The sequence below is a fragment of the Podarcis bocagei genome, assembly GCF_964188305.1.
Source record: "Podarcis bocagei genome assembly, chromosome: 3".
In the NCBI taxonomy this organism is placed as follows: Eukaryota; Metazoa; Chordata; class Lepidosauria; order Squamata; family Lacertidae; genus Podarcis; species Podarcis bocagei.
The window spans coordinates 65,362,629-65,387,542 of NC_138127.1; the positions used below are offsets into that span (position 1 = coordinate 65,362,629).

The following is a 24,914-nucleotide window of genomic DNA, read 5'->3' on the forward strand; positions in this document are numbered from 1 at the left end:
TCTCTGACTCACCTTTTCTCTAAATTAAGAAACCACAAGTACTGCAACCTCTCCTCAAAGTGGAGTCACTATGATTTTTGTTGGGAATGCAGTGGGAGAAGGGTTAATCCCCCCTCCCAACTGTTAGTAATAAAATAAAAACACAGCATTTCAGTCATGAATCCAGCTTCACATATAGTTTGGCCCTTAGGCCCTTTTGACTGTTTGCCCTTTTGAATCATTCATTCGTTTTGAACTTCTGCGCCCGCCTCAGAGAAGATCCACTACAGCATCATCCATGTCTTGTAACAAATGTTCACGCACCTTTTGGAATTTGCAGTTGCCTGAAGCGCTACCACTCTCTGCTTAAATATATTCAGCGCAAGCACTTCTTATGGGCGGCTGTAAGGGAGGTGCCAGTTGCTAACTATCTCAGCTCTCGGAAAGATAATCAGTTCAATTTTTAAGGGGGGGGCAGGGAATGCCACACCACTAAGATACAATTTCCTTTAGGAGCCAATTTATTTTGCTTTTGAGCTGCCACCTGTTCAGACCTGAGGCAGAAGCTTGGCCTACAACCCCCCCCCCAAAAAACGCCACTGTCTATATGTACCCCTACACTGAATTCAAGACAAGTGCTTGAGGCTGCCAAGTGGGCTCAAACCGGCTTGTGACATCACACCATATTAAAATACAGCACCAGACATTGCTTAAAAAGAAATAAATCAGCGAGGCCTTGCTGAAGGAACTATGGCCTACTTTAAAAGCTCCTTTATTTCCCTGGTTCGTGTACAGTGCAGCAAGGGATAGGTAGGTAGGTGATCAAGACATGATATGGAAAAATAAATATTCTAAGTAAAATAAAATAAAAACCCGCCCATCCGCCATGTGTCATTGTTTCAGTACTGCCACAACAATTAACATGTTACAGAGAGCTTGAGGCTGGCGGCAGGGCAATCTTACACTTTTCTTCTCGGAAGTAGTCCCCAATGATTTCAATGGGACTTATTCTCAGGTACACAAGCGAAGGATTGCAGTCTGAATTACTTCCACATCTTGCTTCTGAAAGACGGTGCTTGCTCTTCCTAATTGTGCCACAAAGATAGTCTAACAGTTTGGTTAGCAGAAGTCCACTCAAATCCCAGGAGCCCCTATAGTGGCTTCACTTGGATTACATTTATTTTTGTGCCCGCGTATTTCGTGCTGTGGTCTATCTGCTGTGTGTCGTCGCTGGTGATAATAAAAATGATTGAGGAAGAGCTGAAAGTCACTTTCTTCTTTGGCCTGTCGCCTGCCTTCTGGGACACAACAATGGGCCTTATCGGTTTCTCGTTCCCTACTGCTGGCTTTTCTTTCAAGCGCCTCTGGAACCTCAGGAGGCGGACACAGAAGAGCTGCATGAGGCATCGCCGAAACTGCAAGGGGAGCAAATTACAGTGAAAACCCGTCATTCAGAAAGCGACACTTTCACACTACCTATACCCTTCTTTTCAATGGGTGCAAAAGCACTAATGCAAACTGGCCTCTCTTTGACTTAGGATGGATTAGATCATATCTAGCATATATAATACCATCCGGCAGCGGGCGGGGGGGAATCTACAGCACTTCATCAGTCATAATGAATTTCAGCTGCTTCTGTTAACCTATTTAGACTTCAGTAGCAGCTAATGCAAGATCCAGGCGCAGAACAGAACAGATAACAGCCAAAATGATTGCCTCATTTTGTCAAAGGAAAACTCCGCTCTTTAATCCCCATGGATGAATTAGCATGCTCATATTTTAGTAGCTTTTATAAAGCCCACTACTATATAAAGTCACTACTATATATCTAATTCTGAATTGCCATGGTATACTCATGTACTCCATGGGCTGAGCTTAGGAGGCAAAGTGATAGGGACTGACAATCCATTAAGGATCAGAGGCACCCTAACAGTCATATTGAGAGACTTTTGTTCCACCCAGTGGTGTAGGGCGAAAGATTTTCTGGTGGTCTAGTTTTCCACAGAAAGTTTTCAACTTTGTACACTTTTTTGCAGCAATGAATGAATGCCAATTGCAAATACAATATTAGGCAAGTGTCATGGAGCAAGCCTGGCAATTTCAAAGTTTTTTAAACTTTGTTTATTAAATTTAAGTATAATAAACATGCTAAATTAGACTGCTCCCCAGGGCAGCCGAAAACTTTGTAATGAAAATTCCTCAACACAAGTTATCCTAATCTACACATAGCATAATATTCCAGAAAACGTCTGTCACTGGTTCTGCCACACTGTCAGTTGTCTACGGGGTGCCTCCATCCCATTCAGCTGTTTCACATGTTCCACCCTGTCCCTTATGCTATATGAACTTGCTAGAAGTCATCCAGAAGTTTGGGCTGAAGGTTCATCAGCATGCAGATGGGATTCAGCTTTACCTCTTTCCCACTGACAGCCTGTGGACTTCTAAACGGGTAGTAGGAGGCTATTTTGGATTAGACAAGAACAACAACCTGAAGGTTAATCCAGACAAAGCAGAAGTAGTGGTGCGAGAACCTGCAAGCCTGTGCAGAGGTGCTCATCTTGTCCTTCACAGAACTGGATAAAGTTTGGGGATGCTGCTGTTTTCACAACAGGACTGAATGGAAGTTTGGGTGCGGCAGGTAGCCAGGAGTGCCTTTTACTAGCTTGAACCACCTGCAACGCTTCCTAAAGAAGTCAGATCTTGCCTCGGTTGTCCATGCCCTTGTCACCTCCAGACTTTACTACTGTAACACACTTCACACAGAGTGGGCTTTGCAAGGCAGTTTGGCCCTCCTGCAGTTTCCAGCAACTGGTATCCAAGGAGGAATATGGCCTCCAACAGTTGGGGCGGAACATAGCCATTGTGGCTAGTACCCACTGATAGCCTTAGCCTCCATTAAGTTTTCTAATCCTCTTTTAAAGTTATCCATGGACATCACTATCTGCTGTTGGAATGTATCCTGCAGTTTAACTATGTGCTATGCGAAGAAGCACTTTTGTCTACCATTCTGAACCTTCCAATGATTCAGCTTCATTTCATGTTCCTGAGTCGAAATTGGTGGAAACCCAAATAACTAGGGTGGCTCCCTTGTATGCTCACGGTAGACTTACAATTCCAAGTGTTCCCTAGCACATCCTCTTCATCCTCATGAATCAGTGCCCTGGATGCAAGGACGGCAACTAGGACATCCACCAGACATGCTTTGAGCCTATGTATGGTGCTAGTGGTAAAAGGAACAGCGCCCTTGTTAAATTACTAGGAAGCTTTATCCTGGTCAAGTTTCATTGTTCCTTTTCTCCCCAAAGAAATTCTGTCAGTCTTGCCTTCTGTGCCTTTCTTGCCTATTTTCCCATAGATGCAAGATAATACTATGTGTAATTTCTGGCATGTTGTGCTTATGTCAGGAGGAAGACCACCTCTATTGCGTAATGCATTAGGTGTGATCCTTTCGGCCTCAGTAAATACCGTAACTCTGCTTTTCAACTGCTTACCTTTCTGCTCATGAAGATATAGATAACTGGATTGTAGGCAGTGCTTGACTTGGCAAATAAAGATGGGATAATAGCCACTGTTGGAGTTATAAGGTGGCCATACCCATAGGCTACTAAAAGGGAGACCACTGCATAAGGCATCCAACAGATAAGAAAGGTGGTCATCATTAAAAAACACATTTTAGCTACTTTCTTTTCATATCTCAAAATCTTGATCACTTGGACAGTGTGCAAATCTTCAACACAACGAAGCTGCAAAGAAAAATAATGAAAAACAATCAAACAGCACATATTTTAAAGAGCATTCAGTTCCAAATCCTTCAGAGAGAAGAATGTTGTTGTAAGTGGTCTTATTATTTGACAGCTAACCACGTTTCAAAAATTATCAAGGCATCATCCTTCTCACTAGCTTCATTTAAATAAGATTTCTGATGATGCCCTGACTTCTGGAGAAATAGCTGTGTTAATCTACTGCAGCAAAATCAGAGTCTTGTGACTAACAGATCTCTGGAATAATTTTGAAGACTACTGATTAAGTTAACTCCTGTCCATGAAAACGTATGCCATAATAATTGTTATGTCTATAAGGTGCCACAGAGCCTTTTATTTTGTTATCTGTTATTGTCCAATTACACCAACAAAAACATTAACAGCAGAAACTCACTATGTACTGAGCTACAGCAATTTTATGTCAATCCCTATAGAGTCCCTGTAATTACTAATACTAGCAATTTTTATAGATTTATTGATTTTATTTACAATCACACATATACATGTGATTGTATACATGTAAAATTACCTAGTGTGACTTTCTGCATTATTAAAACAAGTATGTAATAATATTGTATTGTTAAATCTTGAACAATCTATTTCAGTGGTTTAACAATTCAATACTAAGCATGATTACTTGGAAATAAGTTCCATCAATTTTGATTTTATGTATTCCTTTGTAAATATCTTTAGACCCTACCTGCCCACAGACTCTCTTGCCAGAGTGGTGCATGCTCTAGTTATCTCTCGCTTTGACTACTGTAATGCGCTCTACGTGGGGCTACCTTTGAAGGTGACCCAAAAACTACAACTAATCCAGAATGTGGCAGCTAGACTGGTGACTGGGAGTGGCTGCCAAGACCACATAAAACCGGTCCTGAAAGACCTACATTGGCTCCCAGTACGTTTCCGAGCACAATTCAAAATGTTGGTGCTGACCTTTAAAGCCCTAAACGGCGTCTGCCCAGTACACTTGAAGGAGCGTCTCCACCCCCATCATTCTGCCCAGACACTGAGGTCCAGCACCGAAGGCCTTCTGGCAGTTCCCTTACTGTGAGAAGTGAGGTTACAGGGAACCAGGCAGACAACTGAAGGCAGCCGTGTTTAGGCAAGTTTTTAATGTTTGATGTTTTACAGAGTTTTTAAAACTCTGTTCAGAGCTGCCCAGTGTGACTGGGGAAAGCCAGCCAGATGGGCGGGGTATAAATAATACATTATTATTATTATTATTATTATTATTATTATTATTATTATTATTATTATTATTATTATCCACATAAATCACATTTTGATCACTCTGCATTTGGCCATTTCTAATGAATTCTAGTGAAAAGCTACTGCTTGAATTAACTCACCATTCGTATTGCATAAAGAATATGTCCATAGCAGTAAGCCATGATCCCAACTGGTGTGACAAGACAGCCAAGAAAGAAGAAGAGGACATAGGAAGAATCGCTGGGCTCTTTTGACCTCCAGTCCACTGAACAACCTAATCCATGAATTTCTAGAGTGTAGTGATTCCAGCCTAGGAGAGGTGCTCCTGTCCAAGCTAAGGAATACAGCCAGATATATGTGATTGCCCTCCAAGACCATGCAAAATCAATCACTCTTGCATGGACTACTCTAAGGTAGCGTTCGTAGGCCAGGACAGTGAGAGTAATAATGGAAACAATTCCTGCAGGGAGACATAAATAAAAAGTTTAGTTTAGATTATTAAATTATCCCCAATACAGAGATGCATTTTGTAATAACAAAGTACCGGTACTTTGTAGAAAAACACAATTAAGCTAAAATCATTCACCCCTCCCCCCACAAAAAACCACTTTAAAAAATAAATACCCCCCCATAGGAACAAAAACCAAATATCACTATTATAAGGCAAACTAATAGCGCACATCCAAATACCTGGAAAAACAAATACATCTTCACTTAGTACAGAATAGATTACCAGGAGAGCTTCCTTAGGGAGAGTGTTCCATAAGAATTTCCTAGCCAATAAATATACGTTTTCTGGTTCTGCATGCAGCCTTGTGATTTGTGGCGCTTGTTTCATTGCTCTGTATACCTAGTTCTATATGGCCAAAATAAAACATCCAATTGACTGAATAAGCAAATAATTTATGTTAATAATAATAATAGTAGTAATTTATTACTTATACCCAACCCATCTGAATGGGTTGCCCCAGCCACTCTGGGTGACTTGCAAAATAATAAAAACACAGCAAAGCATCAAACATTGAAAACTATTGCTGGTGACAGGTCTATTAGTAGTCAAAGAATACCGATCACTTATAACCTGTTAGCTCAAAAAAAAAAAAAAACTAAACAAAAATCCCAGTAACCTTATGTTAGAACCATTACCCCTTATAATCAAATTCAGAAAAGGCATTAGATTACGAGCAGTCTCAGACAAGCTCTGTCGTGATGACACCCACTACTGCTACACACACACACACACACACACACACTTTGAAAAGGCTTATTCAGCAGACGGTAAAAGGGAAGTCAAGTGGGAAGCATGAATTCAGCAGGTGTCCCACGACAGTCTGATGGACTCGCAATAAGATCCAGATGGAACAAAACCACCAGAGTGCCTGTTATTGATGCCTTCTTTGAACACAGCACTTCCAGTCAATAGAAAGATCGTTCTAGACAGCAAACATTGTTCAGACCACAGTTGTCCCCCCACCCACTGCTTCTCTGTCTAGCTTGCTCCACCCCATGTTTTCCTGGCAAGCACAACTGCTAGCAACTCCCACCTGGGGAGTTGAGAGGAGGCAAGTGATGGTGGCATCCCTGCATGCGCAGTGGGAGTGTGTGTGTGTGTGTGTGTGTGTGTGTGTGTGCACTCATGCACACAAGCCAGCATCAAATGTCATGGCTGAAAAGGTTGTGCACCCCGGGTCTGGGCCGTTTCCCAACTTTACATGAAGCAGCTACATGAACCAGTGCAGCCTGCTTGCTATCAGTAACATGTTAACATGTGAAAAAATAACCCAAAGTTCTGTTTTCAAAGCATGTGCATCATCTGCTAGATGAGGAAAGATGCACATTCCCCCCGCCCCCTTGCCCCAGTAGGGAGCTCATGAGTCGATTAAGGCACACTTGACGAAGCAGGCATTCAAATTTAAGTAAAGGCAAATGCAAACAGCCACTTTTCACATGCTGAAGTCAAGATGAGTCATCTTTTCTCAGTTCATTCGTATTTGCTGAACTAGCCCTGTGCATGGGTGAGTGCACAGGGTCGGCTTTCAGGGGCAGGTGACTGCCTGTAGCCCCATGCTTGGAAGCATCTGTCATGGTCTATCAACTCAACCATCCACTCGCCAGCTGAAAGAAGCAGCACAAACAGCTCATATGGTATGAATAAACACAGAACTTTAGATACCGCCATGCAGGTTCATCATCTTGTATGACAAAGATACATCACGCACACAAAATGGAGCACCAAAGTCACGGAACAGACGACAACTGTGATACAAAATTGAAAAGCTGAACAACTTTGGGGGTGGAGGGGCACCAAAAATGAATATTAGCTGGGTGCCGTTTGGTGCAGGGCTAGATTGTTAGGGCAAACTGGAAGGACAAGATGGCATCTTCCCAGAACTCTTACAAAAATTCTGTCATAGATAGCCAGATGCTAGCACCCACCACAAATTTCAGCTCTGTGGCTGCTAGGGCAAAACACCTCACAGAAGCAAGAAAGGGAGGGAGGGGGAGTCCAAGTCTCAAAACAGTACCCTTGTACTTCCTTTGCCTCTCCAAGCCCCCATGCCTTTAGTGCTGGCCCCCTTAGCTACTTACAACTTTTCTTAAAAGATTGGGTGGAGGGCAAGGTTAGGATAAAATTGAGGGCAGTCCAGGTGTAGCTTTATGGATTGTGCTCAAGTTTTTATAACTCCCCAGCCCAAAATCTGGAGACAGGTTCACCTGGCTTCCTACCGAGAGGAAGCGAGAGGCAGCGTCAAACTGGCTCCGCTGCTGTGCCAACACCATGTTGAGTAAGCTCTCAGTAAGCAACAGCATTGAGAAGTCATGGGTGCTCCACACACTCTGCCTGCTGTTGCCTAAAAAGCATCCAGCTCTGCCTCTGTGTGTTGCCATCTCTGTCCTCTCTGGTTTCAGTGCTTTCAAATAAGGCGGGATGTGAATAATCATTCCGCCATGCACCAATTCTCCTCCCCTACCCCACCCTCTGGACATTTCTCCCTATTCCACCTACAACTGTCACAAAGAACACTCATTCCAAGATTAGGAGTGGGGAAACAGTGGGGTTGCCTGAGAGAACCAGAAGATAATAACAACAACAACAACAATAAATTTTATTTATATCCCGCCCTCCCCAGCCGAAGCCGGGCTCAGGGCAGCTAACAACAATAAAACAGTACAAAAGTACAGGACAAACAACACTCTAAAATCATTCATTATAAAATTAATTAATTCAAGCCACTGGAAACCATTGGGCCAGAGCTCCGCGAAGATTGCCGAGGGAGGGAGTCAGGCTGTGCCCTGGCCAAAGGCCTGGTGGAACAGCTCTGTCTTGCAGGCCCTGCGGAAAGATGTCAAGTCCCGCAGGGCCCTGGTCTCTTGTGACAGTGTGTTCCACCAGATCGGAGCCACGGCCGAAAAACCCCTGGCTCTAGTTGAGGCCAGCCTAACTTCTCTGTGGCCTGGGACCTTCAAGATGTTTTTATTTGAAGACCGTAAGTTTCTCTGTGGGGCATACCGGGAGAGGCGGTCCCGTAGGTACAAGGGTCCTAGGCCGTATAGGGCTTTAAAGGTTAAAACCAGCACCTTAAACCTGATCCTGTACTCCACCGGGAGCCAGTGCAGCTGGTATAGCACTGAGTGAATGTGATCTCGCAGCGAAGACCCCGTAAGGAGTCTCCCTGCAGCATTCTGCACCCGCTGGAGTTTCTGGGTCAGTCTCAAGGGCAGTCCCACGTAGAGCGAGTTACAATAATCCAGTCTGGAGGTGACCGTCGCGTGGATCACAGTGGCTAGGTCAGGGCGAGAGAGGTAAGGAGCCAACTGCTTAGCTTGGCAGAGATGGAAAAATGCCGCCTTTGTTGTAGCTGCAATCTGTGCCTCCATGGAAAGGGAGGTGTCGAAGATTACACCCAAACTCTTAACGGACGGTGCTGGCACTAATTGCGCCCCCGCAAGAGATGGGAGTTGCCCCCCCCAATCCCATATCGTCCCGTCCCAGCCACAGGACCTCTGTCTTCGAAGGATTTAGCTTCAACCGGCTCCCACGTAACCATCCAGCCACAGCTTCCAAACATCTGGTCAGTGTGTCTGGGGCCGAGTCAGGATGGCCATCCATCAACAGATAGAGTTGGTTGTCATCAGCATACTGATGGCAACCCAGCCCAAAACTCTGGACAAGTTGGGCGAGGGGGCGCATAAAGATGTTGAAAAGCATTGGGGAGAGTATCGCACCCTGAGGTACTCCACACACCAAGGAGTGGCGTGATGACAATTCCCCCCCAAGCGCCACCCTCTGTCCCTGACCAGAGAGAAACGAGCGCAGCCATTGAAGGACTGTGCCCTGGATCCCCACGTCGGCAAGGCGGTGGTCCAGAGGTTCGTGATCGGCCATGTCGAAAGCTGCTGACAGATCTAGAAGAATCAGCAGCCCCGACCCACCTCGATCCAGCTGTGTACGAAGATCATCTGTTAGGGCAACCAGAGCCGTCTCGGTCCCATGACCAGCGTGGAAGCCGGACTGGAATGGATCCAGAGCCGATGATGGGGGAAAGGCTAAGAATCATCATCTCTCACCCACCGCTTTTCTCCCATGGACAGCTCAGTCGGTTAGCATGTGGTGCTGCTGACAATGCCAAGGTCACAAGTTTGATCCTCATAAGGGACAGCTGCATATTCCTGCATTGCAGGGAGTTGAACTAGATGTTCCTCGGGGTCCCTTCCAACTCTATCATTCTATGAAATGCCTGAAATTATTATTAGTAAATGTGGAGCTCTAGCTTAAGGTTTGAATAACTAGATATGTATCATGACCAAGAAAAAGAAGCTGGCACTTGTTTGGGGGAGCTCAGTGTCCTCTTCTTGGTGGAGCAGTGCTCATTTAGTTTAAAGATTGAAGGCTGCACAAGGCTTGCTGCCAGCACCTCTCTTAATGCTCCAAAGCTTCCCAAGGCTTAGAGATGCCAGAGCTAAATATAGCCCAGTCTTCCAACACAAGCAGTGCTCTACAGGCTTCAATGAAAGCCATGCCCAATTAAATTCCGTACGTCAACAACTGAGCACTACCTTTGGCTTCTGGACTTCCCTGGCTTTTCTGAAATCCCTTTACTCCCCCCCCCCCCATATCAATGCTATGGCTTAGGCCTCTGCAAAGTACCTGGGTAAAGGACACACAGAAATCCATTTCTGCATATGGCTGCAATACTGCCCTACATACAGTGGACAAACAGGCCTAGTTCCATAGGTTATCTTTTCACTTGATTCCTGCAAGCAAAAATCGTTAGACTGAACAGTTTTTAACTGCAATACACCTTGTCCTTAAGAGTAACCAGGCAGCTATTTACAGTGCACAGTGACTTGACTGCAGAAACCATTGCTGGAGAACTGTTTCCTGCAGATAGCTCCTACTGCTCAAAGGTGCTTGCTCATAGGCAGGGGGCAAAGGGCTTTCTGGCATGTTTTCCTCCACTGCCAAAACAGAGAATAAGTCCTTTTGATTCTACCTTGAAGATGTAACTGTCTTATCATCCAGTGGGCTCACAAGCTCTGCCCTCTCCTCCTCCAGCATCGTTTAGCATGTTTTAGATTAACTGTGGTTTAGTATGTCATTTGCACTCTAAACTGTGGTTGATCTTAAAACAAGTTGGCTTCATAAACTAGGATCTGAAGTTGGATTTGTTCCAGCAAGCCAGAGTTAAGATGAACAGGTTTCTCCTAGTATGCAGGCTGTCACAATCTGCGGTTAACCTAAAATGAAAACAAAAGCTTTTGAACTCATCCTTGTAACCATGCTGGAGGAGGACTGGCGTAATGTTTCGCATTGCATCCAAATGAGGAGACTGGCCCATGGGCACCCAGCAAGCTTCACGGCTGATTGAGGACCAGAACCTGCATCCACACAGTCCTAGTCCAACCCTCTAATTAATACACCATGCTGGTTCCAAGCACTCTTCAGATGATAATAATAAAGCAGTGTCTCATCCATTAACAACAAAAGCTGGCAAAAGAAGAAAACAAAGTAGGAACCATGCAATGGTTACAAATGTCACTGAAGAGAAGAACAACATGCGTCATACTTGAAATAGTTGTTTTCACTTCAAATATTAAGGAACATGGAAGTAAGGCAATGAGGCAACAACCTTTTCTTGGCTCACCGTTATATGGAACTAATAGTAAGCACTGATTCCGAGGGAAAGATTTTTACTAACAATCCCACTGCCCAGATTTTTTGAAATCAGTCACAATCCAGATACATGGCAAAGCAATGATATGCCACACACTGTAATCTGCATCCTGATATGCTCAAACATGTAAGCTGCCTTAAATCTGCTGGCTGGAAGCTGAATGGGAAAATGCAGTCTAATGTGCAAAAATAAATGCCAATTCAAGGCTACATCCACATAGCAGTTTATTCCAGTTTCCCAAACTGTTAATTTCTGCATTATATTTGAGCTTTCACATGACAAAAAAGTCATTTCCAGAGATACAGTGGAATATAGGGCAAGTTTAGCACGTATTTCAGTGCTATTTACAAGCTTTTTTTCTGGAAGCAAGTAAGAGGGCAATGAGCACTAAACTTGTGCTATATTTCTACGAGTGGATTTTATGTCACATGAAAGCTCAAATATAATGCAGAACGTAGCATGGAGGGAAATGTTGGGAAATGGAATAAGCTGCTGTGTGAGTGCAGCCCAAGTCACCCCAGGAAGCTGGAAATGCAGCCTTCGAAAAAGAAAAGCCTGCGGTAGAATTGGAAGTACCCTCAGGCTTCCAGTAAGAACAGATGTGATTACTTACTAAAGGAACTTAACAGCTTATTTTAAAACAGAACACAACTGAGATGCAGACCTCCTTATCAAGCAATGCAAACAGCACCTAGGGATCTTTCTTTCCCCTGCTACCTTGGAAAGGAAGATAGCCCCTTTTGCGGTTATTAATTCCTCATTCTCTCAGTAGCGTTGCATGCACTTTGCCACACCCACCTCCAAATTCCAGAAAGCGGCAGAGCATCTCCTTCGCTTGCAAAAGGTTCCGGGTTTAATCCCTGGCATCTCCAGGTACGGCTGAAAAAGGCCCCTGTCTACAACTTTGGAGGGTCACTGCCCGCCAATGCCAACAGTACGATTCTGCATATGACAGGTCGAGCATCATTAGCAGAAGCTGAAGGAATAGTTGGGTCCAAATGGGGAAAAGAGCAAGGTGCGCCATGCAGCCCATGGGCCAAAAGCCGTGTCGGATGCACGCCTGTGCAACCCCCTACCACCTTTTAGCTCCCTCAGCACCTCAGCTGACTGCTCCTGCAGAGTCAGGCCTGAATAGAGTGACACAACAGAAGTGATTTTCTAGCTGTATGGCAGTAGGAAAAAATGCATTAAAGCAGGAGACTCAATTTTGGATTTAGCGAACAGCTATGTCCACCTTTCTATTTCCGTTCTACAATGTAAAGATGCTGCTCTACCACTCTTCGACTGCAAAAACCAACTAAGTGAAAAATTCTATGGGAAAGTTAATTTTACGCATCACTGTGCCTGTGTGTACATACTGACCTACTTTCTAAATACAACTTCGTAAAACTGGCCTTTATATCCTTACGAAAGAACTTGGTTATTTAACAGTACCTAATTTACTGGCTTATGCTTCCTGGATCCTTTTCTAAATGGACCCCTGAGCCAGAAAGGCACATTTGACACGGGGCAGCTGATCACTGATTTTAGAATTGCAGAAATTGAGTAACAGTTGAGATGAGGAACTTAATGGATGGGAGAAGTGCAGCATGGAAGATACCACCTTAGCACAAGAGATTGGGTGGGGATGATGGTTAGGATCCTTGCAGTCCTCTTTTACTCAAATTATTAACATTTCCTTAAACAAACAGAAGCTGTTCCCCATGTCAGTTAAGTTCAAAAGAAAAAATAATAGTGAAAAGTGTCCTTGAATTGTTTTCAATGCGAAGATGAAAGTTTTGTCTCCCTCCACTGGCCGTCAAGTTGCATCTTACAATATGGCTGATTACATATAAAATGATTCATTAAAAAAATGATTCAATATGGTATCCATACACCCTGCAGCATATCCTGAAAGAGTAAAGTGGCTGTGTTTCCCCACTTCTATTTACTGAAGTTAATCTCAAAGACATCAGACGGATGGCAAATATTCGAGAGCAGAATCAACATTATTTAAATGTCCAGTCATGTGCCAGGAACCAAGGAAAGGTGAATAAACTTGGGTCACTGCAACTGTTGTTTATATGAATTGCATTCATTATAAAAGCACTGCCACAGTGTCCCTGTACATTATCATTACTGTAGTCAGAGAGTTTATTTTCTTATTTTCCAAAGGCAAGTAGCACAAATCTTCACCTGCTCACCTGGAAGCAACTCCCACTGCATTCCATTGGGTTTACCCCCTTTGCAACTGTGTTTACAACAGCAGCCTTAACTTGCACCAGTCTGTATGATATGTTCCTGGACTATAAGGGGTGCGCCTCTTTTAAGTGGGCAACTGAACTTCCGGCAGATGCCAATGTTGCACCCCAACCAATCAACAATCAGAAGTCAGATTTCTATCTAAAATGAGATTTCTAAGAAGAAATCCTTTCCGATATATGACTGTCAAAAAGCAGTTGAGATACATTCTAAAGGGAGTTGTGGCTTGGAGATGACGGCTTCTTGCCACAATGCAGAAAATAGCACGTTAGAACAATTTGTGCTTTTCTGTATGGTACAAGAAGAGATTGAGTCCTTTTGAGGATAAAGTGTTAGGTACCATTCCGCATTTTTTAAAAGCTGACAACTCCAATTAAGGCAGTAAAAGCAACAGCACTCCAAGACAGCATCCATAAATGCATTTGCCAAAATGAGCACCAGCTGACACATGGATTGGGAATATAGATTATGAATGAGTGAAGGAGCAAGGCTTAGCTGAGCTGCCTTCCCCGGGCAGATAACCTTTAGTGAGAATCAGGGACTTCACCTTTAAGTCCCTATATTAGCAGGCCCATAGAACCTATTTGCACATGAGCTTGAAGATGGTCTGTGCAAATCACATTCGTTTCAATGGGACCCTGACCACTGAGCATGCCGGCAGGGCTTATGGGAACTAGCATTCACCAATATCTGGAGAGCCACAGGTTCCCCACTCCCTATACACACAAACAACAAATGCATCATGTGGAGCTTCTGAATTCCCAAGAATAACTGACTGTAGAGAAACCAAGTGATGCCCACCTGTGTGCGAACAGCCCTCATAGGAATCCATTCCATGGGTACGGAAACCTCCAATATTATGTGCATGCAGCCATCATGTTGCTGGCATTCTTTTTTAAAAAATAAGGCTTTTCATCAGGAATGGGAAACCATTTTCAGGCCAAGGGCCACATTTCTTTCTGGGACAATCTTTGGGGGGCTGCACACCAGCAGCCAGGGGCGGAGGAAGCGGCGTGCAGTGGGGGCAGTCTGTCCCGGGTGTCACCACTGAGGTGACAAAATGCCAGGCGGCACCCACCGCGGGGCCTGCATCACACCCGAGCCTGGGAAAGATGTTGTGGCTTGGGTGCACATAGGCTCCCCACTGCCCAAATGGTCCGCCCGCTGCCTACCCACCCCCCAGCTGCAGGGCAGCTGAGTGGGAGGAGGCCCCGCAGAGCGTCCTGCCCTGGCTGGCTCCGCCCCTGCGGGCAGCTGGGCACGCGTGCCGCCCCAGACACCTGATTGGCTTGCTCCACTGCTACCAGCAGCAGCCAAAGTCAGAGGCAACCGTGGGCAAACCATCAAGTGTTAATTTTAGCTCTGTGCAGTAAGCTAGATTCTACACACACAACTCTCTCTATCTTCCATCCAGGAAAGCTGGAAGCACCATCAGGACACATTTCAGCCAGGCCAAAACACTCAGAGATTGTGCAAAGCAGAGCTGGTTAGGGGTGTTGTCTGGGACCCACACACTGAGGCCAGGAGGGCCACTCTGTGACACCAGCCCTGCTTTTCATGGAAATGCTTTGGCTCCTAAATTCCTTCAAAAGGAATTCGCCAGGCATAGAAACACACAGGAGTTAGGAGGAGGCTGTGACTGCTTTCCAGCGATGTGGTACATGTGTCATCACAAATGGCTTCCTTGTGCACGTACCTTTAGCTTTTCTACAAAAATAGCTACAGACTCCTGGCATGTCAAGTGAATGTAAAAAATCTGGGGATAGCTATCTTACCTGGGAGTGTGTGTGTGTTTTAATGAATTAAAAAGCATACTCCATTCTACCGAAGACACCAGTTTAAATGAAGTTTAATAACTACATGTCTCTGCAAATGGCTTCAGAGAAGGGGAAGCAAATTTCCACTAGCATTGTTTGATTTGTTCTTCAGCAGTTTCACCCATTTTCCACTTCGGGAAGGAAAACATATAAACAAAATTGTGTGATTTTGGTTCATAGAGACACCTGAATCACAACAGCTGCAGCCTGTGATTCATTTCGGGGTGGGGGTGGGGAATCAACTGAAGATGAGGAAAAACGTACTCAATAGATTGAACGCTGATGTTGTGAATCATCCTGGGTGCTGTAGAAACGCAAGGAAATATGAATGAAAGGAGGTGGGAACGTATCTGATGGGTCTGAGGAAAAGACGAGAAAAATGAAGATGAAATTGCCAAGGAAGTAGCAGATTAGAAAAGAAATGGAGAATGATGCAGGTGGTTTTGCCCTGCAATTATTTACAAGTGGGACCAAAAACAAAATGAGGCAATGTGGAGTAGATCCTATTCTGGTTCCAGCCAGCCATCCTGCTCACTCCTGCTCCATCCACCTGGTTTTCCGTTTTATTCTGTCAATCAGCATTCCATGGCCACTGAGGATGCTCAGTCAGCATTAGGCTGTTTTGGGGTTCCCTTCCCCTTAAGAGCTCCCCCCCTCAAGTTTAAGCATCTAAAACCTGTGGAAATATTGATGTTCCCCCAAGCCTGATCTTGAGGATCTACCCTCAAAGCTTGAGTCTGTTATTAGTAGGATATCTACAGCACCATCAGTGTACACAAGGGCCTTCCAGAGTTGAATAGGTAACAACAAGGCAATCACCTGCTTGCAAGGAACTTTCACCCTAATACAGATAACTGGCCATACAAGGGTAGAGAGGAAGTTTTGGTATCAGCTACAGTTAGGAATGGCAATCAGGAATTAAGTCGAAAGGCTCATAGAGAAGATGAGCTTTTGTAGGGATTTAAAGGGAAAGCAAAAGTTCAGCTGTCAAGCAGGAGCTGCAGAGGTCACTTACAAACAGTGTGCATGATATGGAAGCTCATTGATAGAGGAACTATGGGTGCCTGTGGGCAAATGAAGACACAAGACTTAAGTGGGGAAGGTGGGGACCAGATTGAGGCAGATGCAAGTCGGTGGCATCATAAATGTGGTGAGAGTTACTCCTTGGGGGACTTTTGCCCTAGATCACATACAGGTATGGTGTGTGTTCCTGGCAAAATAAAGATATGGTGAAAGGATGGGTGTTCGTAGGGTAATGCTAAAATGGGGATGTTTGTAAAATGGAATGATGGTCAGAGAGAGAGGTTAGATCTATGGGGCACAGGGAATGGCAAGTGTTGGGAGCCTTTGCCCCTCCAAAGGATGCTAAGCTACAATTCCTATCATCCATAGCTATCAGCCACTCTTGCTGGGGTTGATGAGAGTGTTAGTTCAACAAAATCTGGAGGGTCAAAGGTTCCCCACACCTGGGATTGTGTACACAGGAGGTCTAGAAAGGGCACAGGAAGCAGCAGTGGCGTAGCGTGGGTTGTCAGCACCCGGGGCAAGGCAAGTAATTTGCACCCCCTAACCCGTGGATTTGCGCCCCCTAACCCGTGGATTTGCGCCCCCTAACCCTAACCCCCAGATGTTGCGCCCGGTGCGGCCGGCCCCCCCTGCACCCCCCACGCTACGCCACTGGGAAGCAGCCACTGAACTGTGTGGAATGAAGGGATATGGGTTTTCTAGAAGGAAAAAATTGAGCTGGATTTTTCCCCAGAAAAAAAAATCCTATGCAAATTCGCATATGGTAATTTTCAGTTTGCATCAGGATATATTCTGGTACCCTAAAGAGTGGTCTAATTTAGCACGTTTGTTTTTATTTTATTTAATAAACAAGGCTAAGCACTTCAAAACTGCCAGGCTTGCCTAATGTTGTATTTGCAAGCAGCATCCCTTTCTTGTTACTAACGTACCTACAAAACTGATTACCTTCCACGGCAAAATGAAGTGCGGGATAATTTTCAGTCCCATTAAGTGGAATGTAAGGACATTTCTACAAAGACATAAGCCTGAAGGCTCTGCAGATCTAGGCAACTGGCATACAACCCTCAGTACCACTTGTACAAATAAGAAGCAAAACCATGCATGCAGCACTGCAGACCAAAGTGATCAGGTACCATCGCTCAGCTAGTGTTCTGCAAAGAGATGTCCTGGGTCTACACAATTCTTGCTTCATGGATCTACAACTACCCCCCACCCTTCCTAATGAGATGGGAAGACACCCCAAAGAAGCTAGAGGAGAAAGGAGAAAATCTGCATATCAGAAGTTTGGGCGTGAAATGAAAGTGATACCACCTGCAGGACCAGGAATGAGCATGCATAGTGAATCAGATAGGGAACACAAACATGAAGTGGAAAATAAAACGGGGTAGGGTGGGGGGCGATGTACAGCATTTATGGCAGTTTCTAGCTCAAGCCAAAAGACACCTATATTGCCAGAATAACGTTCAGGTTACCGATTCCTTAGAAGCTCCATTTCCTAGCACTGAACTGTGAGAACTCTGCACGCGTTCAGAGGCATCATCTAATTTTGACAGAACGTGAGGGGGATTGCACTCACTCTCAAACCACATTATGGGTCCGGTGATTATAATCCGAGGAAAGGGAGGGAAGAAAAGGAGGCCATACAGGACTTGACCTGAAGGGATTACAGGAGAGAGGCCAGCTGGTTGGAGGAAGGGCAGTCCCTTATTCCGGGAGGCGCAAGTGGGAGAAATGGGCTGCCAGGGGGACGGCACCCTTCTCTTTCCTCCTAAGTATTCATTTACTGAAAAGACAGAAGTGTTGATCTGCATCCTTGGGGAACATCAGAAACTTGGAACCACACACACAGAGCATACAGCGAGCTCCTCTTTCACCCGTCTCCCCGCCTGGACCCCGTCTCTCTGCACATGGACAGAGGCGCCCTCGCCCTCCGCGGCTCCCCTTACCGAAGAGGCTGTTGCTGAAGCCGTCCCACACGCAGCCGGCGGCGTCCCACACCCAGCGGTTCCGCAGGCAGGAGAGGAAGGTGAAGCAGACGCCGAAGAGCGACACGAGCAGGTCGCTGAGGCTGATGTTGACCAGGAAGAGGTGGGTGGGCGTGCGGAGCCGCTTGAACTTGGCGTACAGCACCAGCACCAGCAGGTTGTTGCACAAGCCCAGGATGCCGATGGTGGCCAGCAGCAGCGCCAGCAGCTCGTAGGTGCTGGCGCTGAACGGCGGCCCCGCCGCCGGGTCCGGCGGCTGCACCGGCTGCTGCTCCGAGTCCTGCTCCCCCGGCGTCGGCTGCAGGCTGCTGCGGCTGCTGCTGCTATTCCCGGAGTACATCGCTCGGCGTTGGCGCGCAAAAAACTCCGCTCACATGTCGCCACAATCACCACCGTCGCCGCCGCTGCGCAGCCTCCGCAGCAGCGCCCGGCTCTGGCGCCCGAGTCCGTCCGAGAGCCAGCAGAAGAAGCGCTCCCGCCGCGGCCGCTCTTGGCGCCACAAGGGCGGGGAAGGGAGGAGCCATGGGCCTGGGCCCGCCTCCGGCCCGCCCGCCCGCCTGAAGAGAAGCTGGCATGGGGCGTCGTGAGGCGCCTTGCTCTGAAAGGCCGGCGCGGCGCGTGGAGTCGTCTCGTGCTGCTACCCCGGGGAGAATGCAAAGCGCGGGAGAGCGCGCGGGCAGCGAGAAAGTCAGCGGGGAGAACTCCAGGGGGCTGCCCTCGCGAGCGGCAGTCCGTCGGAGTTTAACTCCGATCCTGAGCGAATTTAATTCGAGTTAGGGAAGGGGGGTGTTTAGGACCGGGTTTAGGTTTGATGAGGCCCTAAGCTACTGAAGGTAATGGGGCCCTTTATAGGTCCAGCTGTCTTTTGTCAACAACAAATTGCCACTGTTTTGTGTGTTGAATATATGCTATATTGTAATTTATGGACCTAATAGGTATCTAAAGCTATTTACACATAAATAGGAGCCTACACAACACAAAACACTGTTGCTGTATGTAGGTTTTATTTTATTTGTTTTTTATCTTACATTTAAGAAATGTACATCTTTTTTTCTTTTAATTTTTTTGGTGGCCCCCAAGACCGTAGGGTCCCAAGCTATAGCTTGTTTAGTTTATACGTTAATCTGGCACTGGGTGTGTTTGTGTGGAAGGAACTTGGTCAAAAGAGTGGTTGCTTGCCCTCTGTCTGGAAGGTTAATATTTTGCGTTGGGCTCCTGTCCATAAAAAGGAGAACTACTCTTTTTCTTTAAGGTTATATTAAATATTCCCTCGGCAGCTGACAAGCAAGCAATATATGATGAATAATCCCTGGGTGGATTGTTTGGAGGCAACTCTTTTTTTAATGCTGCCATTTAATGCACTCTTGACCCAAGAAGAACCAGGCTGGATCTGCCCAACCAACATCCTGTTGCCCACAGGAGTTAACCTGGGAAGTCCACAAGGTAGACGAGGACAATTGTGTAACGTATGCACTATATTGGCAGAAAGTGAGGAGGAATTAAAGAACCTTTTAATGAGGGTGAAAGAGGAGAGCACAAAATATGGTCTGAAGTTCAACATCAAAAAAAATAAGATCATGGCCACTGGTCCCATCACCTCCTGGCAAATAGAAGGGCAAGAAATGGAGGCAGTGAGAGATTTTACTTTCATGGGCTCCATGATCACTGTGGATGGTGACAGCAATCATGAAATTAAAAGATGCTGCTTCTTGGGAGAAAAGCAATGACAAACCTAGAGAGCATCTTAAAAAGCAGAGACATCACCTTGCCAACAAAGGTCCGTATAGTTAAAGCTATGGTTTTCCCATTAGTGATGTATGGAAGTGAGAGCTGGACCATAAAGAAGGCTGATCGCCGAATAATTTATGCTTTTGAATTATGGTGCTGGAGGAGACTCTTGAGAGTCCCATGGACTGCAAGAAGATCAAACTGATCCATTCTGAAGGAAATCAGCCCTGAGTGCTCACTGGAAGGAAAGATTGTGAAGCTGAGACTCCAATACTTTGGCCACCTCATGAGAAGAGAAGACTCCCTGGAAAAGACCCTGATGTTGGGAAAGATGGAGGGCACAAGGAGAAGGGGACGACAGAGGACGAGATGGTTGGGCAGTGTTCTCGAAGCTACGAACATGAGTTTGACCGAACTGCGGGAGGCAGTGGAAGACAGGCGTGCCTGGCGTGCTCTGGTCCATGGGGTCACGAAGAGTCGGACATGACTAAACAACTAAACAGTGCACTATATTGAAGAGAAACACAACCTAGGAGACCAGCCCCAGGAGAGCTGACTGAGAGATGTAGCCTGGTTGGAGAGGTTTGTTGCTATTCTATGCAGGCTCTCGGGCCTCATGAGAAGTAAGTTCTGTTAAACCATTCACTCACCTTGTAGGGAGTCTCTACATAAAGACCTAAGGACAACACAGCACTGTCTCTTCTTATCAGCAGCTGGTAGTCAGCTTCCTCTTGTCTTGAAGGTACTATACAGCCATCAGAAGCAGTAGCTGCTGCTATTAGGAAATAAAAGCTTAATGAATCTAGTCCTGCATCTTGTTCTCACAGTAGCCAACCAGAAGCCTGTCTAGGCAGAGCATAGGCACCATGGCTAGTAGCCATCAAGAGCCTTCTCCATGAATTTGTCTAATCCTCTTTTAAAGCCATATAAGTTGGTAGCCAGCTTTCTAGAGCTGACTTCCAAGTACAGTGGTGCCTCGCAAGACGAAAAGAATCCGTTCCGCAAGTCTCTTCGTCTTGCGGGTTTTCCGTCTTGCGAGGCATTCGTCTTGCGGGGCACCACTGTATGTAGAGAATTGCTCCTATCAAGTATTAAGGGTGACTCGGCTTGTATAAATGTGACACGTAGTGTGTTCATTTATCTGTCCTACTTAAACTAATATTGCTATGTAGGTTATAAAGATCAAGGCATTGTGTATGCTTCTGAACTCTGAGCCATATTCCTTGAGTCAACAATAATGGCGCTGGGATGTACGAATCCATAATACCTGTTAGATGTCAGTGAGCTGTTTTTCAACTATATTTCATCATTAAACTAGCTAAGCTATAACTATTTATTACTCATTTGCCTTTGAACAATGGAATTGCCTGTAATTTGCAGTTCTTTAACTTTGTTTGTTTTGAAGATTTATGCCTCACCTGTTATCCAGTGATCCTAAAAAGGGGGAAATGTGTAACTTGATTGGAGTGAGAGGCAGATAGAAAACAAACTAACACGCATGCACACATTTTATAACACACATTTGAACACAAAACCGCAACAAAATGTTACAGTGTAGAGTGTGCCTGTTCAGAATTCCAGCCATTCCATAACTTCACCCTCCTCAATTCATGGCTGCTCTCAGTCTTCATTGAGCTGTTTTTGGGAGGTTTCCCTACCCCCTAAGGGTTTCCCCCCTAAAGTTTTTCATACTTCCCCAAGCCTGCTGTTGCCTCTCTTGTGAATGACACTCATCTTTGAACATTGCTAGTGGAGGGAATGATGATTAATCATGCTGCGTGTACATCACCTGAATTGCCCTATGCTTGATGACTCTGCCAAATACATTGGGTTATAGAAAAGTTCTTTCTGTGTTGATTCATACAAATGATTACCTGATGGTAGTGTCTGAACAAATGCATAAATCACAAATTAGGATGAATAATCTGCCTAAGATGGGGTTTGTTTGTTTTTGACAAGTTGTGACTTTGGAAATTGTCTAAATGTAAATAATGATAAGGATAGCTATGTCGTTGGATGCCCTTGGCAGTGTAATCTTATTCACATCTACTCAGAAGCAATCTCCATCAAGTTTAATGGGATTTACTCCAAGGTCAGTGTGTAGGATCGCTGCTTTAAAGTTCAGTGGTCAAAGGATCACATGATTAAGGGGGCTTTAGGTTTGTGCCTCTTATACATCACCGCACTGCATCATATTTCTAATCAACCTTGCATTAGAAGTTTTCTTTTAAAAAAAAAAAGTCCAAAACTTCACTGGGCATTTAAGCCCTTAGGCATGCCTAAATAGCTCTTTGGGTCCTTGCCAAGGTCCTGGAAAGCTGTAATATTTCCCAATTAGCAAAATAAACAAATTCTCTCCTCTCTGTGCTCTCAGCAGGCAGCTGGATTAATTTACATTATCTTTCATTTTAATGAGTTCCATGTGTATCTGTGCCGCATGTTTTCTGAACAGAGTCTTCTTGTTTCAAAGAGAAGAGTTGGGTACACACACAGCAATATCTTGATTAAAAAAACCACAAAATGTTATTGAAACACTTATTATTAGTATGGATGATCTGTTGTGCTTTGTGAAATATTCTAAACTTCTCACTGTTCCGTGATTGAACACTCAAATCACAGCACACACATTGCTTAATTTCTCATGGGGAAGATTGATGATTTGGAATACCAATAATTGATTTTTAGTTTTCTTTTGGTAAGTTAGCCATATGTCTTTCTAGAAGATTCATTGCAGTTCAGGGATCTAACCTTTAAAATGTGTTTCTAGTTAATTGGGGAAGTGTCATAGCTCAGTGGCAGAACATTTCCCCATGTTCCATCCCCAGTATGTTCAGGTAGAGAATATCCCCAGAGTGAAACCCTGGATAATCTCTTCCAGTCAGTGTAGACAATTCCCAAACTTAATGGACCAGTGTTCTGATTGAGTATAGGGCAGCCTCTTATGTTCTTGCTATGAGCTCTGCACTTTATTGTTTTCCTCTGACTAAGCAGGATTCAGAACCCTACAAGCAAATGTGTTTTATTTCCATATGAAATAAAACACATGAAAGTCAACTTTGAAGGAAGCCAGTCAACCAACCAAGGGCCAGGGCAGGTAATCTCTGTACAAATCTAGGGGTTTCTAAAACCCTCCATATCTTTATTTCTTGGGGGGGTGGATTTATACAGGCTGATATCCAACTTTAGTCAAACTCAGAAAAGACCTATTGAAATCAAGACAAATAACTCAAGACAACTGATTCCAATGGGTCCACTCTGCATATGATTTAGTTAGATATCATGCAGTTTTTCAGAAGATAATAGCCATTTATATAGCACACATATTCCACAACTTTCACAAATAGGCTCCGGTCAAGCCATAAAATTCCCATAGTGTTCATTCCACAAAGCACCTGTCAGCAAAGTATTCTGCATTCTACCACTTCTCTGGTATTTCATATCTGTTTCATTCTGCCACTCTGGGGGATCTATTTTTATTGGGTTTTAACAACTTTGTTTTGTTTTATTAAACAAGCCAGCTTGACCACCTTTTAAAAACTGAATTGGGGTGTGTTCTACAACATTTATGTATGTAAACACTACAAGAACATCTCCAGAAGACACAAAATTTGAGTATTTTGCACATCTGTAGCAAATCTTAACATTCTAGATCAGGCACCCCCAGACTCGGCCCTCCAGATGTTTTGGGACTACAACTCCCATCATCCCTGACCACTGGTCCTGTTAGCTAGGGTTGATGGGAGTTGTAGTCCCAAAACATCTGGAGGGCCGAGTTTGGGGATGCCTGTTCTAGATGAATGTGTTTCCTTCCTATGATTATATTTTTTTAAAAAATAGAATGAATCATTCTAATTTCATTCATAGCAGTTAGTGCAGGTTGAAGGATGAAATCAGATAATAACGTTGTGGAGGTGATCTGCAATTTTAGGATGCCGTTGTGAGATTTTCTAGAATCTGAATTAGGAAGGCAACTTCCTTTGTCCTCCGTTATTCTCATCACTCTATGAGACTATGACCTGAAGAACATGGCCACAAACTGAGAAATAGATGGGATTTGTCATTGATTTCCGTGGGCTTAAGCACATGGAGCTCTTCTTTGAAATGTGCCCAACGTTGACGGGTCCACAGAATCTAGTCTTGCACTGTTTCCTCATCTTAAATCTCCCATGAGGAATGCATATGGATTAGTTTCACGTTTGCAATACTCATTATCTTTGTGATTTATTTGTGAGAAGAAGCGGAGGGAAGAAAAACCCAACTAATTTGTACCAGATAGAGGTAAATTGAATTGATCCTTTTTGCCTTGCTTTGGGATATGATATGAAACACATCTTTTGTTTCATTATTTATGTGGAATAACATGGTAGAATGCCCAAAGTAGCACACCACGTCAGAATTCCTTTAATGTGTGGCTTAATATTTATGAGTTTTGCGGAAAACGTGATTACTCAAGGAATTGGGCATCTGAATGTAAATTTAGACAGAAGTGTCCTTACAGGGCTTACCTATAGAGTCAGTATCAAGATATGGTTCTCTCAAGGTTACTATCCTGGGCAGCAGTTCTCTTTCTAGATTTTGGAATATTTCAGCCATTTATCCTGAGCAGTTATCTAGAGTTTCTTCCTCAGAGATCACTTCCTGTACGAGAGATCAGTACTGCATTTATATAGCCAAAAAGGGACCCCTAATTTGCAGCTCCTGGCCATCCTTTTGCTCATTTCAGCATCTGATTTATCCCCTTAAATGCAAGTGCATTAGTAGCTCAAAGTGAATACAAAGGTTTGTGCCGCAGAGCAACTGTTCACATACAGTGCCTCAGACATGCAGAATGAGGACTGGGGTAGTATTAAATCAAAATGCCTTACGATCTAGGGAAGTAGCTAAAGGCTATGATTGACACTTCATGCATTCTTTATGGCATAGTATTTCTTGCTTTGATTCAGAACAGAATTCATTTTGCAATGCAAGTATTTGCAACCATTCAAC

At 44.7% G+C, this 24,914-nt stretch overlaps 1 protein-coding gene across 1 annotated transcript; it reads right to left on the reverse strand.

Moving 5' to 3' along the window:
- Positions 1-719: 719 nt before the first annotated feature.
- On the reverse strand, positions 720-18,708 carry OPN3 (opsin 3). Its single transcript, XM_081187578.1, has 4 exons — positions 18,162-18,708; positions 5,096-5,415; positions 3,471-3,722; positions 720-1,394 (listed from the first exon to the last, which is right to left on the reverse strand). The coding sequence occupies exons 1-4, from the start codon at positions 18,538-18,540 to the stop codon at positions 1,131-1,133; spliced, it is 1,215 nt and encodes a 404-aa protein (XP_081043704.1). The 5' UTR covers positions 18,541-18,708; the 3' UTR covers positions 720-1,130.
- Positions 18,709-24,914: the final 6,206 nt, after the last annotated feature.